Source organism: Aquarana catesbeiana, linkage group LG06, assembly GCF_042186555.1.
Source record: "Aquarana catesbeiana isolate 2022-GZ linkage group LG06, ASM4218655v1, whole genome shotgun sequence".
Taxonomy (NCBI): domain Eukaryota; kingdom Metazoa; phylum Chordata; class Amphibia; order Anura; family Ranidae; genus Aquarana; species Aquarana catesbeiana.
In genome coordinates this window covers 411,619,789-411,638,282 of record NC_133329.1, presented here as the reverse complement: position 1 = coordinate 411,638,282, position 18,494 = coordinate 411,619,789, and the positions used below count along the sequence as shown (strand labels likewise).

At 43.8% G+C, this 18,494-nt stretch overlaps 1 protein-coding gene across 1 annotated transcript in view; it reads right to left on the bottom strand.

Moving 5' to 3' along the window:
• The window catches only part of LOC141147284 (uncharacterized), a 50,275-nt gene extending 41,133 nt beyond the window's left edge, over positions 1-9,142 (bottom strand). Inside the window, exon 1 of the mRNA XM_073634493.1 lies at positions 8,984-9,142. Coding sequence (XP_073490594.1) covers positions 8,984-9,089 — 106 coding nt within the window. The 5' untranslated portion in view covers positions 9,090-9,142. The remainder of the gene's footprint in view (positions 1-8,983) is intronic.
• Positions 9,143-18,494: the final 9,352 nt, after the last annotated feature.

Below are 18,494 nucleotides of genomic sequence, written 5' to 3'. Positions count from 1 at the left end.
TTTGCAAACAGTAACTGCACAGGCACCAGGATTTACATGATTGTGTCATCTGTGAGCCACCACCTCAGTCCAAGAAGTAGATGGTGACCCTGGACGATCCCTGAAAAAAGATGGTAAAAGATGAAAGCATTGCTAGGGGAAGTCCTATGATCTCTGTGAGAGGTAATAAATACCTGGAAGGGTCACACTGACACAATGTTGAGCATGTATGGACTTAACATGAGTATATCTGATGACAGGTCCACTTTATGGGAATGAGTTGCACCTGAACTTCACCCTGTGATAAATCATCACCTTGGTGGAGAGGACAACAGTGTCATTCCAAAAATATTCCAACCCAGTTCACATTGGGGGGAAGGGGGGGTTATGTGCCCCCCTTTAGAGTTAAGGCTGCTGTACTATAGAAATAGCCTGACCACCCCAGAGGCCAGGGGATGGCATATCCAGATTGCGGGGGTGCCCCCTCTGTATTGGGTAATTCCCATCATAGATGATTAAAGTTAATTAGTGAGAAGTGAAAGTTGCAGCCTCACCGTAATAATCACTCGACATCTGTGATTGGACTTCAATTATAGAATTATTATCACATCCTCTCTCCCCCCCGAGATCAGATTTCCATTATTTCATCATAGAAGACAACACAGGAAATCTGAATCTTTCTCTCACTTCCTGTTTCTGCCATGAAGGAGATTTTATTAGATCAGCATTCTTGTGAATTCTCCATCACATGGCAGAGAATCGGAGCTTGAGGAAGTGTGGTGACCCCCCCAGGTGTTTCTGGGTGAGGGAAGGGTGGGGGGCACTTCCTCCTGACAGTACTGAGGTCGCCTTTGCTAGCCTTGGTTTGTGAACATGCTCTCTGACTGGCTGTGAAGATGAACCCGAGGCTTCAAAATCATTTCTGAGTGTCCATCACACCGGGGGTGATATAACTGCACTGGGGGGGCTACAGAGCAGTCCCACCGCAAGACAAAGCAAAGGCCTCGTCCCCTACCTGGGCATTGCACGCTGAATAAAAGTCAAGCCGTAGTGTGCAGCAAAAAACTTCATTCCATCTCCATAAAGTCTGAGAAAACCCCCATTCCCAATCCTCCTGACTGGCTCCCGCTGTGTCCAATCACAGCGGGAGCAGGTCTCCGGTGGCGTGCGCCCCAGACCCAGAAGAAGGAATCACGTACAGGTATGTGATTTCGCGCTTAAGGGCCTCCCTGCCACATAGGCATTGGGCTGCTACAAGAGCATTCCCGCCACAAGACAAAGCAAAGGCCTCGTCCCCTACCTGGGCATTGCGTGCTGAATAAAAATCAAGCTGCTACAAGAGCATTCCCGCCACAAGACAAAGCAAAGGCCTTGTCCCCTACCTGGGCATTGCGTGCTGAATAAAAATCAAGCCGTAATTTTTCCAGCACAGTGTGTGGCACAAAACTTTATTCCGTCTCCATAAAGTCAGAGAAAACCCCCATTCCTGATCCCCGCACTACAAACACTGAACCTCCCAGGACCGGGACCAACCATTCAGATTTTTCCTACTTTAAAATGACAAACTAAACGTTCTTAATCACTTCAGCTCCGGAAGATTTTACCCCCTTCATGAGAAGGCCATTTTTTTGCCATTTTTTCCCCCCACACAAATAGAGATTTATTTTGGTGGTATTTAACCACTTCAATCCCAAGCCCTTTCACCCCCTTCCTGCCCAGGCCAATTTTCAGCTTTTAGCACTAACACACTTTGAGTGACAATTGCGCGGTCACGCAACACTGTACACATATGATATTTTTATCATTAATAATTATAATTTTTTCACACAAATAGAGCTTTATTTTGGTGATAATTCAATCACCACTGGTCTTTTGATTTTTTGCTAAATTGAAAAAAAAAGACAAAAAAATTTAGAAAAGTTAGTTTCTTTTATAAAATTTTGAAAATAAATTATCTTTCATCATAAATTTAGGTCAAAATGTATTCTGCTCTTTTTTTTTTGGTAAGATATAACCTAAATCAGTGTATATTATTTATTCTGTAGGGAAAGTTATAGAGTCGATCCTGATGTACTGACGGTCAATCTCATTTCCCGAAGTTTGAAAATGCCAGGACAGAACAGATACCCCCAAATGACCCCTTTTTGGAAAGTAGACAGTTCAAAGTATTTAGTAAGAGGCACGGCGAGTTTTTTTGAAGTTGAAATTTTTTGTCACAATTTTTTGGAAAATGAAGAAATTGAAGAAAACTTTTTTTTTACATACTGTCACCAGTGCAGTACAGCATCATCATATACCTGGTGTGGGGGTGATCAGGAACACTGACTGGTGACAGTATGTACAAATTATTATTTTTTTTTCCAATTTTTGTCTTTTTTTTTTTTCCATTTTTATATTTTTGTTTTGCCTTCTGCACTGGTCCAAATCATTTGTTGGAAAGGGGAGGGGGGTTATGGGGTGGGGTTGTTTTTCAGTGGTTGGGCTTGACCCCTTAGTTCCAGTGAAGGGAACTCTTAAAGAGGAAGTAAACCCTGGTAGGATTTACTTCCTCTTTATTTCCCTGCAAGGGTAAAGCATAATGGGCTACTATGCATCGCATTGCATAGTAGCCCATTATGTATCACTTACCTGACACTGATACCCGCGCTGTCACCGTTGTCCACATGAGCAGGGAGATTCCATCTTCGGCCCTCTTCCTTCCGGGGCCGCGAACTCCGGCTCTGTGACTGGCCGGAGTCACGTGACGTCACTCGCACGGAAGCCACCAGACACGGCATGACCCCTATTAGAAACCGCATGATGTGCCCTTTCTAAAGGGCGCATGCGCCGTAGTCATCGCTGCTCGTCATATTAGTAAATATCTCCTGAACCATGGAGGTTTAGAAGATATTTCAAGCACCTACAGGTAAGCCTTAATATAGGCTTACCTGTAGGTAAAAGTGGTTGTACAAGGTGTACAGGGTGTACAGGGTATACAGTGTGTACAACCACTTTAAGCCGTCAGTATACCAAGACATTTTGGACAATTTCATGCTCCCAACTTTGTAGGAAACAGTTTGGGGATGGCCCCTTCCTGTTCCTACATGACTGCCCACCAGTGCACAAAGCAAGGTCCATAATAGACATGTGCAATTAGTTTTGTTCAAATTCGTTTTTTTCATCAAAATTCTGCATATTCATTCATTCGGGAAGCATCCGAATGAACGAAAGACTATTTGTCAATTTTTTTTCTAAAACAAATTTTCTAAAGGAATGAAAATTTCAAAAAAACGACAATCCGAAAATTCAAAAATCAGAGAGAGAGCAAATCTAAAAATACGAAAGAATGAAAGACATTTGGATAGTTTTGTTTTTCTTATTTTCTATTGTAATTAAATTATTAACCATTATTATAGTTTGTTTTAATTATTATTTAATAATAATAAAAACTATAATAATAGTTATAAACTATTAAATTGTATGTATTGGAATTTCCTTTGAAATTTGGCTAACTGTTAGTGAACGTAATGAATATGAATTTATCCGAAGTTACGAATGAGTGAAATAACGAATACCCGTGCCCACCCCCTTGTGTGACAATAGTGAATTAATATTTGCTATTGTCTTCCTGCTTCTCCTCCCGGCCAATCAGGAAGCAGGTCTTTAAGTGATTGTAAAGGTATTTTTTTTTTTTTTAAAATAACAAACATGTCATACCTCCACCATGCAGCTCGATTTGCACAGAGTGGCCCTGATCCTCCTCTTCTGGGGTCCCTCGGCGGCTCTTGCGGCTCCTCCCCACATCTGATAACCCCCTCAAAGAAGTGCTTCCCCCGAGGGGGTTACCTTGCAGGAACGCTTCCGAGTCCAGCATACGGCATCCATAGAGGCCCAATGCTGGACTCGGCCCCGCCCCCCTGGAGCCCTCATCTATGGATTTGATTGACAGCAGTGGGAGCCAATGGCTGCGCTGCTATCAAGCTATCCAATCAAGAGACCCAAGAACCCCGGGCAGAGAGAGGGCGCATCCCAGTGGGTCAAGTTCGAGTGTTCAGGTAGGTGAAACGGGAGCTGGGGGCTGGTCACTGACAGGTGTTTTTTCACCTTAATGCATAGGATGCACGAGGGATTACAACCCCTTTAAGACCGACTGGCTGAGAGGAGAAGCGACCGTATTGGCCTGGGAGTGGGGGGGGGGGGGAGTCGCGGAGAAGACGCAGAGGGAAGCCATCAAAACTGTCTGGGGCCTGGGTGGGGTAAATGCAGGGCTGATGGACGGACGGTCAAGCAACTGGGGGGGAGGGCCGGGGGGGGTATGGGTTTGACTGACTGACCAATTGACCAAACGAATGGGGGGGCGTTAGTTGGGTTGCCGCGTTGCCGCCCCCTCCCCCCAAAAGAATTAAGGAACTGGCCACCACTGTAACTATCAACTAGAACAGCAGAGAGCTCTGTTGGGCCCTTAGAATCACACTCTAGCGCAGGAGATTATTATTTAGGATTTATTTAGCGCCAGCAGTTTGCGCAGCGCTTTACAACATGGGGGCAGAGAGTACCGTTACCATACAATACAATAGAGGAGGAATCAGAAGGCCCTGCTCATTAGAGCTTACTAAGAAGTTCCAGCAAGTCCTCAACTGAAAGCTCCCACATTTTAGTAGTGACAAGTACACTTTGAGAGCCCCGCCCACGCGCTGCCGGTGTGTCCATTTCAGATTGGGAGTTCCAGGGGGCCACAAAAGTCAGAGTTATTGTTTGGGGAGATTTTTCACACAGTGAAATTTTTCCATTTTGGTAAAATCGTTGGAGAAGAAGGTGAAATTAAGGTACTTTGTTTTTGTTTTTAAGGGTACAATGGGGTTCAAATGTCTCCAGAGGGTTATAGAAGCTCCTTCTTCCTCCCCACCCTTACTGCTCATCTATACCTCAAAAAATAATTTTTGGTAATAATGATGTTAAAAAAAAAATCAGGGAGCATTTTTTGTAGTCCTCGAAAAAAGCAGAAATGAGAATTTAAAAGCTGCAATACAAATGCAGAGTTTTTATTTTTTTTCAAAATGCTAAATATGTTTTATGTGATTTTAGATGACGGAAAAAAACAGAAACTTTCAATTCCCCTTAATAAACTGCTTAGACAAAAAAAATGCTTCGTTGTTTTGTTTTGGTTTTTATAAGGCAGCTTTATTGATTTCACAATTTTATTGATTTTTATTTTTTATTTAGTTATAGTTAAGTTTATAATTAATAATTGATAATAATTAAGTTTTATTGATTTTCATCTCATTAATTAACTGCAATCTTAGTGTTCTTTGTGTTTTACTTTTTTGTGTGTTTTTGATCATTATTGTGTATTTCCTTTTTTTATTTATTTATTTTTTTTGTGTGTATTTGATCATTATTGTATATTTCCTTTTTTTTATTTTACTTTTTTTTTGTGTGTGTGTATTTGATCATTATTGTGTATTTCCTTTTTTTTAATTTTATTTTTTCTGTGTGTATTTGATCATTATTGTGTATTTCCTTTTTTTATTTTACATTTTTTGTGTGTGTATTTGATCATTATTGTATATTTACATTTTTTTATTGTATTTTTTTTTTTTGTGGGGAAAAAATGTAAAATAATAGGAATGATCAGGAGCTGCTTTTTGGCACAAGAACAAGTCCAGAAGAGGTAAAAGGAGCTTTTGTTACAATTTATTGCACCCTTAAAAAAAACACCAAAGACTAAGTTGTTTTGCCTTCTGCACTGACACCAATACATTTCGCCAAAATGGTCAAATTCGATGAAATCCCCTACATTTTGCCAAGATTTTGAGGAAAACATAAATCTCATTTTTGACAATCCCTGCGTGTAATCTGCTTTATTTAAAAAAGAAAAAAAAAAAATCTAATGGCAGACGGGTGTCAGCGGACACATCTCCGCTGACATCCGCCGGGCCCATTGGGGTCAATGGATGGCCTGCTCGGATTTACGCCAAAAACAGACAGGCGAATCTGAGCGGGCCTGTTGTGTGAAAGGGGCCTAAGGCTGGGTTCACATATCTGCAGGTGGCCAGCGACGTCCTGTCCATACAGGGCGCAGGGGCACCGCCCCCTATCCATGCGTCTAGCCCCAAATCTACATGCAGGGCACTGGACACATGGATTCCAATTAGGTTTTTTTTTTTTTGGAGGCACATGATTAAAGTTTGAGGCTCTAATTGGCTTCAGAAAAGGGTGGACTTGGGGCGCAGAGCACTGCACCCTGAGCCTACCCAATTGTATGACAATAGCAAATTAATATTCGCTAATGTCCGCCTGCTTCTCCTCCTGACCAATCAGTCTTAGGACCCAATTGGAGGAGAGGAGAAGCGACTGTATTGGCTGCGGAGGAGGAGGGGACACAGAAAGGAGCTGAAGCTGCCCGTGACCTAGATTGGGTAAGTGCAGGGCAGGCGGGTGGACGAGCGATAGGAAGGAAAAAAATTCCCCCTTCCTAGCACAAATCCTCTACCCCTCAAATTTTCCCTCCAAGCGCAAATCCCCCCCCCTCCAAAATCCCCCTCCTAGCACTGATTTCCCTCCCCCAATCTCCCATCCTAGCACAAATCCCAATCCCACCCCCCAATTTCCCCTCCTAGCACAAATGCCCCCCAATCATCCCTACTAGCACAAATCCCCCTCCCAAAATGTTTTTCCCCTCTTAGCACAACCCCCCCCTCCAAATTTCCCCTCCTAGCACAAATGCCCCCCAATCATCCCTACTATAGCACAAGTTCCCCTTCCAGTAAAATGTCCCCTCCTAGCACAAATCCCCCCCCCCTTACAACAGTTCTTACCTCCTGCTGCCCCCCAAATTCCCCCTCCCAACACAAATCCCCCCCCCCCCAATCTCCTTGTGCTGCACCACATGCAGTCCAGTGTGATTTTTCTTTTTTCTCCTCAAAAATGCACGGACAGTATACAGTATAGGTCACATGGGTTCCAAAGGCAAAGTTCACACCGTAGCAGAGCCTTCCAGTACAGTCAACAAAAATAGAACAATGCTGCATTTATTTCTGCAAAGGAACTGTGCTGGAACAAGGCAAAATGCATCAAAAATGCAGCGCAGCGCACGACACCAGAAAATGAAGAAAAATGTAAATGTAAAATATAAATAAATAAATTTACAATTTTCAGCTTTCAGCGCTGTCACACTTTGAATGACAATTGCGCGGTCATGCAACACTGTACACATAGGACATTTTTATCATTAATAATTATAATTTTTTCACACAAATAGAATTTTATTTTGGTGATAATTCAATCACCACTGGGCTTTTGATTTTTTTTGCTAAATTGAAAAAAAAAAGGCAAAAAAAATTAGAAAAGTTAGTTTCTTTTATAAAATGTTGAAAATAAATAATCTTTCAACATAAATTTAGGTCAAAATCTATTCTGCTCCTTTTTTTTTTTTTGGTAAGATATACTCTAAATCAGTGTATATTATTTATTCTGTAGGGAAAGTTATAGAGTCGATCCTGATGTACTGACGGCTGATCTCATTTCCCGAAGCTTGAAAAGACTCCTAGCACAACTCCCCCTCCAAATGTCCCCTCCTAGCACAAATGCCCCCCAATCATCCCCACTAGCACAAATTCCCCTTCCAGTAAAATGTCCCCTCCTAGCACAAATCCCCCCCCCTTACAACAGTTCTTACCTCCTGCTGCCCCCCAAATTCCCCCTTCCAACACAAATCCCCCCCCCCAATCTCCTTGTGCTGCACCACATGCAGTCCAGTGTGATTTTTTTTTTTCTCCTCAAAAATGCACGGACAGTATACAGTATAGGTCACATGGATTTCAAAGGCAAAGTTCACACCGTAGCAGAGCCTTCCAGTACAGTCAACAAAAATAGAACAATGCTGCATTTATTTCTGTATGTAAAAAAAAAATTAAAATTGTAAAAGAAAAAAAATATGAGGGGAAAAAAGGCATCTAGAACGCATCAAAAACGCATGTAAACATGCATGCAGACACACCTCTGGAACACATCAAGACTGCGTTTCTGTGGTGTGAACCGGCTCTAACAATGCATGGCACCGCAAGCGCGACACACACTTTGTGCACATCCATGGAACGCTCGGGACGAACCTAAATTATATAAGCCCAGCTTCACACTGAGCTGCGGGAATGAAGCCGAGCGATTTCATATCTCACTCCTGCATGTCAGTCCCGATTTCGGCTGCGATTTTACAAACATCTGTGCGGGTTTCTGCACAGATGTCAACGGAAATCGCACCCCCCCCCCCCCTTGAAAACGCTAGAAGTAGTACAGAAACGACTTTTTTAAATCGGTGCAACGTCGCACCGGTTAGGACGGTGCCATTGCTGCCAATTGCCACCGATTTGGCATGTAAAATCCCCTATGACACCAATGTGAACCAGGGCTTAAAGCCCATCACACCCGACATTCACATCACAAGGGCAGGTTGCTGCAAGTAGAGAGAAGTTGATGATTTTTTTTTTTTTTAAATTTCATCTTTTATGATTACAATGTTTCAGTTTTGGTAAAGAAAAATGTCACCAGAGAAATGCTTTGTATCCTCACTGCAATTATAAATGTATCTTTTAGGTTTCCAAATATTATCACACAGGATGTGTATTTGTAGCACTTTAGCTGGAATATCTGCATCTCTAACTACACTATGATACAATTCTACAATATAATATACAAAAGAACTAAATATAAAACACCAAAAAATTCTACTATTATACAAAATGCTTAGCTCTAAAAATAATAATAATAACTAAATATTTATGAATAATAATTCCAATGTTGATATTATACTGAGAGCATTCCTTGGACACCCCCTGATCTGCTCCTGCACTGATGAGCATTAAAATGCATCTTACAGGTTGTCACTCTCTATATATCTGGGAGGTGATGACTGATAATCTGTATCATTTTACGGCAACATGAAATAAAAAAAAACAAAAAAAACAAAAAAAAAACAAAACAGATCTAGAACAAGATTACCATCCTGCTAAAATAAAACAATTTTTACCAGATATTTCAAAAGTGGCCATCGAAGAGGTCACCATGTTGCTCGCCAGGTTGAAGGAGCTGAACTTTAAATCTTCATCAGGCGGAACATAGAGCGGGTTATCCATCACAAAACCAGGAATGGATCTGGAGGGCTCTGTGGCCACTTTCCCTCATTTATAACCTCCACCCAGGAGGTTTCACAATGACAGATCAGCACTTTACAAAAATACTTCTCTATGGGTTATGATAATTGAGTCTGTAGGACACTCCTTCCAACCCAGAGACTTCCTCCAACTCTTCCAACTCGGAGCAATGTCTGCACCCCACAAGTAAAATAATACCCCTAAGTGAGGCAGAGCCACCAACTATTGAAGGAAATAAATATGAACGATCCCGATTGTTAGCAGGGGATCGTCTGTTGATAGACTGTTGTCCTAAAATCTGACCATTAGTACGCTCCTTCTGACAGTTACATAGTAGGTGAGGTTGAAAAAAGACACAAGTCCATCAAGTCCAACCTATGTGTGTGATTATATGTCAGTATTACATTACATATCCCTGTATGTTGTGGTCATTCAGGTGATTATCTAATAGTTTCTTGAAACTATTGATGCTCCCCGCTGAGACCACCGCCTGTGGAAGGGAATTCCACATCCTTGCCTCTCCCACAGTAAAGAACCCTCTACGTAGTTTAAGGTTAAACCTTCTTTTCTTCTAATTTTAATGTTTAATTTTAATTGTTGTCCAACTTTCAGCCAACAAATGTTGGATGACAGGCTAGTAAATTTTCGGAGGGCAACGGTCTGTTGTCAGATTTTCGTATCGTCTGTACACAAGTCCGTCACACAAAAGTTGAAAGTACAAACACGCATGCTCGGAATCAATGCTCACCAAACACGAAATTAGCAGAAGGTGCCCAAAGGGTAGCGCTCAAGGGTTGAAATTCCTCGAAGTACGTCACTACGTTTGTGTTTGTTAGTATGCAAGACAAGTTCCTGGCACACGCCCTTCAGACAAAAATCAGACGCTCGGTTGGCCAACAATCTCATCGTGTGTACGAGGCCTAAAGTGATTGTAAAGGATCGTTTTTTATTTTTTAAAAATAACAAACATGTCATACTTACCTCCACTGTGCAGCTAGTTTTGCACAGAGTGGCCCCGATCCTCCTCTTCTGGGGTCCCCGGAGGCTCTCGTGGCTCCTCCCCACATCAGATAACCCCCTCGGAGAAATGCTCTCCCGGGGGATTTACCTTGCGGGCGCGCTCCAGAGTTCAGCATTTGTGTCCACAGACACGAATGCCAGACTAAGCCCCGCCCCCCGGCGCCCGCGTCATTGGATTTGATTGACAGCAGCGGGAGCCAATGGCTGTGCTGCTATCAATCTATCCAATCAAGAGCCGGGACCCGGTGGAGAGAGGGACAGCACGCCCCCGCTGAGGAGATGAAGGGGCTCAGGTAAGTAAAACGGGTGGGCTGGGGGGCCACTGACTGCCAGGTGTTTTTTCACCTTAAAGTGATTGTAAGGGTAACTATTTTTTTAATTAAATAACAAACATGTTATACTTACCTCCACTGTGCAGCTCATTTTGCACAGAGTGGCCCCAAACTTCGTCTTCTGGGGTCCCCCGGCGACTCTTGCGGCTTCTCCCCACATCAGATAACCCCCTAGGAGAAGCGCTCTCCCAGGGGATTACCTTGCGGGCACGCTCCCGAGTCCATTATTCGGCGTCCATAGAGGCTGAATGCAGGACTCTGCCCTGCTCCCCGCGTCATTGGATTTGATTGACAGCAGCGGGAGCCAATGGCTGCGCTGCTATCAATCTATCCAATCAAGAGCCGGGATCTCATGAAGAGAGGGAGGGCGCGTCCCCGCCGACTGAATGAAGGGGTTCTGGTAAGTAAAGCGGGGGGGGGCTGAGGGGCCGATGACTGCCAGGTGTTTTTACACCTTAATGCATAGGATGCACGAGGGATTACAGCCCCTTTAAGAGTATGGTCCACCCTTCCAACCATGAATCCCAACACTGGGAATTTACCTCCATCCTAAAATTATTTACCCATTTATTTTGTTTTTCATTTTCACATCCTCTGCCTAAAAATGCTACAAATGGAATAAGAAGAGTGTAGGATAAAATAAATCCTTAGGAATTTAATCTTTAGGCTAGGTGCACATCTATGTGGTTGCTGTGCGTTTTTGATGCATGTTTGCATGTGTATTCTATACATTTTCTCTAATAGGAAAGTCTCCTTAACCACTTGGCGTTATAGCCGAATGACTGCCACAGCGCGGACCTGAATTTCTGGGAGGCGGTCATATGACGGCCTCCCCTTTGCACGCTCCCTGCAGGGCACGCGGCGCGTGCTGTGATCACCGAGTCACTGAGACTCGTTTGATCACAGATCCGAGTAAGGGGCCGATCCCAGTCCCTTACCACATGATCAGCTGTCAGCCAATGACAGCTGATCACATGATGTAAACAAAAGCTCGGTAATCGTTTTTTTTTCTCCTCACACTAACAGCGTGAAGAGAAAAAAAAAGACGATCGCTGGCTTATGTGCAAGGGGCATCGATCCCAAAGAGGAAGAGGCACATCTGCCTTATCTGTGCCCACCAGTACCCCCTGCCAGTGCCACCTGCCAGTGCCCACCAGTGCCACCTATCAATGCCCACAAGTGGTGCCAATCGGTGCCACCTAGCAGTGTTGCCTATCAGTGTAACCAACCAGTGCCGATCACTGCCCATTATTGCCACCCATCAGTGCCCATCACTGCCACCTATCGGTGCCCATCAGTGGCGCTACATCAGCGTACATCAATGATTATAACAAAATATAAATGTTTTTTTAATTCGGTCTTTTAAAAATTTTTTAACAAAAAATAAAAACTGCAGAGGTGATCACATACCGCAAAAAGAAAGCTCTATTAGTGGGAAAAAAATGATAAAAATGTCATTTGGGTACAGTGTTGTATGACAGCGCAATTGTCATTCAAAGTGCATCAGCGCTGAAAGCTGAAAATTGGTCTGGAAAGGAGGGGTGGTTTAAGTGCCCAGTAAGCAAGTGGTTAAACTGTGAATAGCCGGTTGTTAAGGAACGGGGTGGCCGCCGTGTCCCTAACAACCGATGATTCATCAGCTGTCAGCAGGATTCCCCACTGACCGCTTAATGTAACAAGAACTGCTGGCATTTGAAGAAACCGGCGTGGGGTCCCCCCAAACTATACCAGGCCCTTCAGGTCTGGAACGGATTTTAAAGGGGAACCCTACGCCAAAAAAAAAAGGCGTGGGGTTCCCCCCAAAATATATACCAGACACTTATCAGAGCAGCTTGGCAGGCCAGAAAAGGGGAGAAAACCCCCCCTTATGATCCATACCAGGCCACATGCCCTCAACATGGGGGTGTGTTTTGGGATAGGGGGGCTCCGCCCCTCCCCCCAAAGTACCTTGTCTCCATGTTGATGAGGATAAGGGCCTCTTCCCCACAACCCTGGCCCGGTGGTTGTAAGGGTGTGGGAGGGGTGACTTATGGGAATCTGGAAGCCCCCCTTTAACAAGTCAGGCCCCCAGATCCTTGCCCCTATGTGAATAAGTATGGGGTACCCCTACTCATTCACCCAAAAATAAAATTTTAGTGTAAAAAAAACAAAAAAAAAAACACAGGAGGTAGTTTTTGACAAGTTCTATATTTAAAAAAAAAAAAGTCTGCGGCTCCGAGAGAAAAAAAAAGCAAAACACATGCAAAAACGCATCAAAAACTCTTGCATTTTTGGCGCGGGTCTATTGAAGTCTGTTACACGCAAAACACAACCTGCTGGGAGAAACAAAAGTCCCCGACCCTCTCCAAAATCAGAGCAGCTGAAAAACGCATGGATGTGACCATGTGGGAAACCATGTAAAATGGACTGTAGTGCCTTTCTGCAAAACGCACTAAAAAAAACGCATAGATGTGAACAACAAGCCGGGTGAGGGGCGGGCTGTCCTTTGCTCTGCTTGTTGTAACCAGCTGAACGATGAAGACTATGGAGTCCAGCGGATTTTTCATCCGGCACTCTTCTTTGACCCATTTCATTTGGATGTCTGATCTCGGGTGAACGTCCTCTCCTGGAGGGGGCGCCGTCTTTGTGGTGAGCCGCTGAATACAGGCCAATGGGCCTCCAAGAAAGACTTCATCCACATGGTGAAAACCTGCGTCCCGACACCCCCCACCTCTTATATTCTGGGCTAAACATCTTTTAGATATCTTATGTACAAAAGACATACGAGCCACTCCACTCCACTCCATTCCACTCCACATCAGTCTTTGTATCCCTTTCTATGATTTCCTATTCCTTTGATTAGATAAGTTGCTTTTATTGATTCCGAATCTTCAGCACAGGGACTGATGCGGCTCACAACACTAAATTGTGTACCGGAGTTCCCCTTTATCTTATAAATCTCCAAACCTTCTAAACAAAGTGCCAGTTTACTCTCCTTTAGGGGGGCCGGACTGTGGCCAATGGGAGTAGAGAATGTCCTGGAGTCCAGTGGGAGTAAATAATGCTCTCTCTATCATTGGTGTCAGTGGGAGGAATAGTGCCCCATCATTGGTGTCAGTGGGAGGAATAGTGCCCCATCATTGGTGTCAGTGGAAGGAATAGTGCCTCATCATTGGTGTCAGTGGGAGGAATAGTGCCCCATCATTGGTGTCAGTGGGAGGAATAGTGCCCCATCACTGGTGTCAGTGGGAGGAATAGTGCCCCATCACTGGTGTCAGTGGGAGGAATAGTGTCCCATCATTGGTGTCAGTGGAAGGAATAGTGCCTCATCATTGGCGTCAGTGGAAGGAATAGTGCCCCATCATTGGTGTCAGTGGGAGGAATAGTGCCCCATCATTGGTGTCAGTGGGAGGAATAGTGCCTCATCATTGGTGTCAGTGGGAGGAATAGTGCCCCATCATTGGTGTCAGTGGGAGGAATAGTGCCCCACTAATGGTATCAGTGGGAGGAATAGTGTCCCATCATTGGTATCAGTGGGAGGAATAGTGTCCTATCATTGGTGTCAGTGGGAGGAATAGTGCCCCATCATTGGTATCAGTGGGAGGAATAGTGCCCCATCATTGGTATCAGTGGGAGGAATAGTGCCTCATCATTGGTATCAGTGGGAGGAATAATGCCCCATCATTGGTGTCAGTGGGAGGAATAATGCCCCATCATTGGAGTCAGTGGGAGGAATAGTGCCCCATCATGTTGCTGTGTTCAGAGCCCAATGACAGGCTCACTTTAAGCAGCACTGTTGTTAAGGATGTAAAAGTTCTCGGTGACACTCAGGGACCCGAAGTGAACTTTCTCCTCGATAATTATTACAGTATTTATTTCCTCCACCAGATGATATTACGTGTCTATTGGGATGAATGGGGGGGGGATCTGCTGAGGCGAGGGCTTTCGATTTATGTTTCTTATTTCCCTTTTTTATTATATTTATGGGGTAAATTCACAGAACACGTGTCCGGTGCTGATAGCGCCTTCCTGTCCACAGGCGTCATGGCTGCTCCTCGAATGAAGACAGATATCTTTTCCCATATGACACAATATCTGTCCACCGAGACTCTGAGCATGAGGCGTTCCATCGCAAGGATTCTGATTCTTGCTTCGTCCCTCTGCTTCTCACCCAGGACAGCAGGGCCAGTGTAAGGGGGCTGGGGGGGGGTCAGAGTTTGGGAATCTGGAAATTACAGAGTGAGGGGATTCAAGGCTTGTGTACGATCGTCCTGTCCCAGCACCTCCACCAAGGTGGTGTCTGACTATAAGATAAAACAAAACATAAATACAGTGGGGGGGGGGGGGGGGGGGATACTGATTGTCTCCCCTGCAGATGGTGTAAGTTTTGCCCACTTACAGAGAAATGAAGGGTCTATCATTTTTATTATAGGTGTATTTTATATGATAGAGACAGAATATCAACCAAAAATCCAGAAATGATACAAATGTTATAAATGGAGTTCAGTAAGTAAAATAAGTATTTGATCCCCAAGCAAAACAGGACTTAGTAGTTGGTGGAGAAACCCTTGTTGGTGATCACAGAGGTCAGACGTTTCTTGTAGGTGGTGATCAGGTTTGCACATCTCAGGAGGGATTTTGGTCCACTCTTCTTTACAGATCTTCTCTAAATCCTTAAGGATTCTTGGCTTCTGCTTGGCAACTCGAAGTTTCAGCTCCCTCCATAAATTATCTATAGGATTAAGGTCTGGAGACTGGCTAGGACACTGCACTCCTTTGTTGCCTTGGCGGTATGTTTTGGGTCATTGTCATGCTGGAAGACCCATCCATGACCCATCTTCAGTGTTCTGGCTGAGGAAAGAAGGTTCTCATCCAAGATTTTACAATACATGGCCCCGTCCATTGGCCCCTCAATGGGGCAAAGTTGGCCTGTACCTTTATCAGAGAAACAGCCCCAAAGCAGAATGTTTCCACCTTTGTGTGTGACTGTAGGGATGATGTGTGACTGTAGGGATGATGTTCTTGGGGTCATAGTCAGCATTTTTCTTCCTCCAAACACGGCGAGTCAAGTTAATGCCAAAGAGCTGAATTTTGGTCTCATCTGACCACAGAACTTTCTCCCCCCAATCCTTCTCTGAATCATTTAGATGTTCATTGGCAAACTTTAGACATTCTTGTCCATGTGTCTTCCTGAGGAGGGGGATCTTGCGGGGGCTGCAGGATTTAATTTCATGGTGGCGTATTGTCACCAATGGTTTGTTTGGTGACTGTGGTCCCAACTGCCTTGAGATCATTCACAAGCTCCTCCTGTATAGTTCTGGGCTGATCCCTGATGTAACAATGTAATATAAATAAAATAAACATAAAATAATAAATACAAATATTAAAACTAAAATAAAATTAAAATATATAAAACGAATGAATACAATAAAAAAATACAAAATAAGATATAATAAATAAATCATAAATAAAACAAACATACATTTATAAAATTAAAAAAAAACTAAATGAAAAATAAATAAATCAAACATAAATTAATTAAATAAAAAAAATAGAAATAGAAAAAAATAAATAAAACAAACATAAATTAATTAAATAAAAAAATAGAAATAGAAAAAAATAAATAAAACAAATTGATAAAAAACAAACAAAAAAACAAAATAAAATAAACATGAGAGCTGAGGCATTGTGGCCTCACAATGCATTACCTGCTGATCAGATACCAGTAAATTGTTGGATTTCTCTCTGCACCCAGGCACTTCTGAGGTTACATTACATATAAGCCCCAAGGAAGCAGAGAGTGTGACCCCCTCCGAAACGCATTGAATTTCTTATTCCTTTGGACTCTATCACCCTTGATATGGCATCCTTTCTGATGTCCACATATGTGGGTTCCCTTCCTGTTTGAGGTCACTTTGGTCAATTGGAGCAGCTTCAGTGAAGTGATTCAGTCATAGACATTAATAATAGTAGATCTAGCGTTTGTTATGCATGTACACAGCAAAAAAAAAAAAAAAAACGAACATATTCCGTTCCAGGAGAATGCTTGTAATCCAAAGCAGTCGCATATCAAAGCGAGTTTCCCCATAGAAGTCGATGGAAACGAAGATAATTCGTTCCACTTTGACTTTTATTGCATGCAGTACCGCACGTGGCCAGAGGTGGGGGGGCGCCGGGGAGACTCAGAAATACTCAGAGACCCCTCGGATGCACTCGGAAACCCTCAGAAACACTCGGGAACTGAGTATTTCCGAGCGGCTCTGAACAGCTTCCAGTGTCACCAGCGCCCCCGCACCTCTGGCCAAATGTGGTACTGCACACCGCAGAGGCTTGAACACTCGCAAACGGAGTCAGGATTTTAAAAAAAAATAGTAGCTCGTATAGCGAAACGCTCATTAACCGCATTACTCAAAACTTGGAGTTCCACTGTATGTGTATTTTATTTCTTGTTGCTTTATTGAACTGTATTGGGTTGCTATGATGCATGCTGACACCTAGGAGGTTGTTTTTGGCTACTGCAAGTTGTTTACTTGTGTGATTGGTATGTCCCTCTGTCCTCCCCTCCTGTTTAGTATTGGTTAGTTCTCTACTAGGTAGAACCTCCCTGTTTTTTCCATGTTATCTCAGTCAGTGTTGATTCTTCAAAGAGACGGGGCTTAGGAAAGTCATTGTCTTCTTACGCTTTAAAAGACTGGAAAAAAAAACACTTCACTGAATTAAAAAAAAAAAACTAAACAGTAAAGTTAACCCAATTTTTCTTATATTGTGAAAGATGATGTTATGCAGAGTAACATGTTAAAGTTTAAAATTGCGCATGCTCGTGGAAAAAAATTACAGTACTTAGAAATCTCCATAGGCGACGCTTTAAAAAAAAATGTAACGGTTACCAGTTTAGAGTTATGCCACGTACACACGATCGGAATTTCAGCCCGCAAAAGACCGATGAGAGGTTTTCATCGGAAAATGCGACCGTGTGTACGCTCCATCGGACTTTTGCTGGCTGAATTCCAGCCAGCAAAAGATTGAGAGCATGCGCTCAATTTTTCGGTCGGCAAACATTCCGCTCTGAAATTCCGATCGTCTGTGGCAATTCCGATGCGCAAAATTCCTACGCATGCTCGGAAGCATTGAACTTCAGTTTCTTGGCTTGTCGTAGTGTTGTACGTCACTGCGTTCTTGACGGTCGTAAGTTCAGCGAACTTTTGCGTGACCGTGTGTATGCAAGGCAAACTTGAGCGGAATCCCGTCGGAAAAGCCGACATGTCTTTCCGACGAGAAGTCCAATCGTGTGTACGTGGCATTACAGAGGTCTTGCACTAGAATTATTGCCCTTGCTCTGACGATCGCGGTGATACCTCACATGTGTGATTTTTACATTTGCAGGCGCGACTTACGTATGCGTTTTCTTTGGTGCGCGAGCACGCAGGGGGGGTCGGGTCTTCCGGTGGGACAGGAGACCCGGGCAGATCGGCGGAAGGCGGCGGGAGATGTCCCCTCCCACGCCTGGGGATAGCAGCCGAGTGGATGCTGAGCCGCATCGGTTATCACTAGAAAGCCGACCGCCAGCTCTAGAAAAACGGTACCGGAGTGAAGCCTGTATCTGCCTATCATCCCGGTACAACCCCCTCCTCATAGCGACATACAGGTACATCAATTTGCGGGAAGTGATTAATACTTGGTACAAAATCCTTTGTTGGTAATGACGGCTTCAAGACGCCAGCTCCCGTATGGAGAAACTACTCGCAGGCTTTGCTCAGGTGTGATTTTGGCCCATTCTTCCACACAGTCTTCAAATCTTGAAGGTCCCGTGGGCCTCTTCTATGAACTCTGATCTTTAGTTCTTTCCATAGATTTTCTATTGGATACAAGTCATGTGATTGGCTGGGCCATTCATGCAGCTTTATTTTCTTTCTCCTTGGCTTTGTGTTTGGGATCATTGTCCTCCTGAGATGTCCTCCTGGGATGTCCTCCTGAGATGTCCTCCTGGGATGTCCTCCTGGGATGTCCTCCTGGGATGTCCTCCCTCGTTTCATCTTCATCATCCTGGTAGATGGCA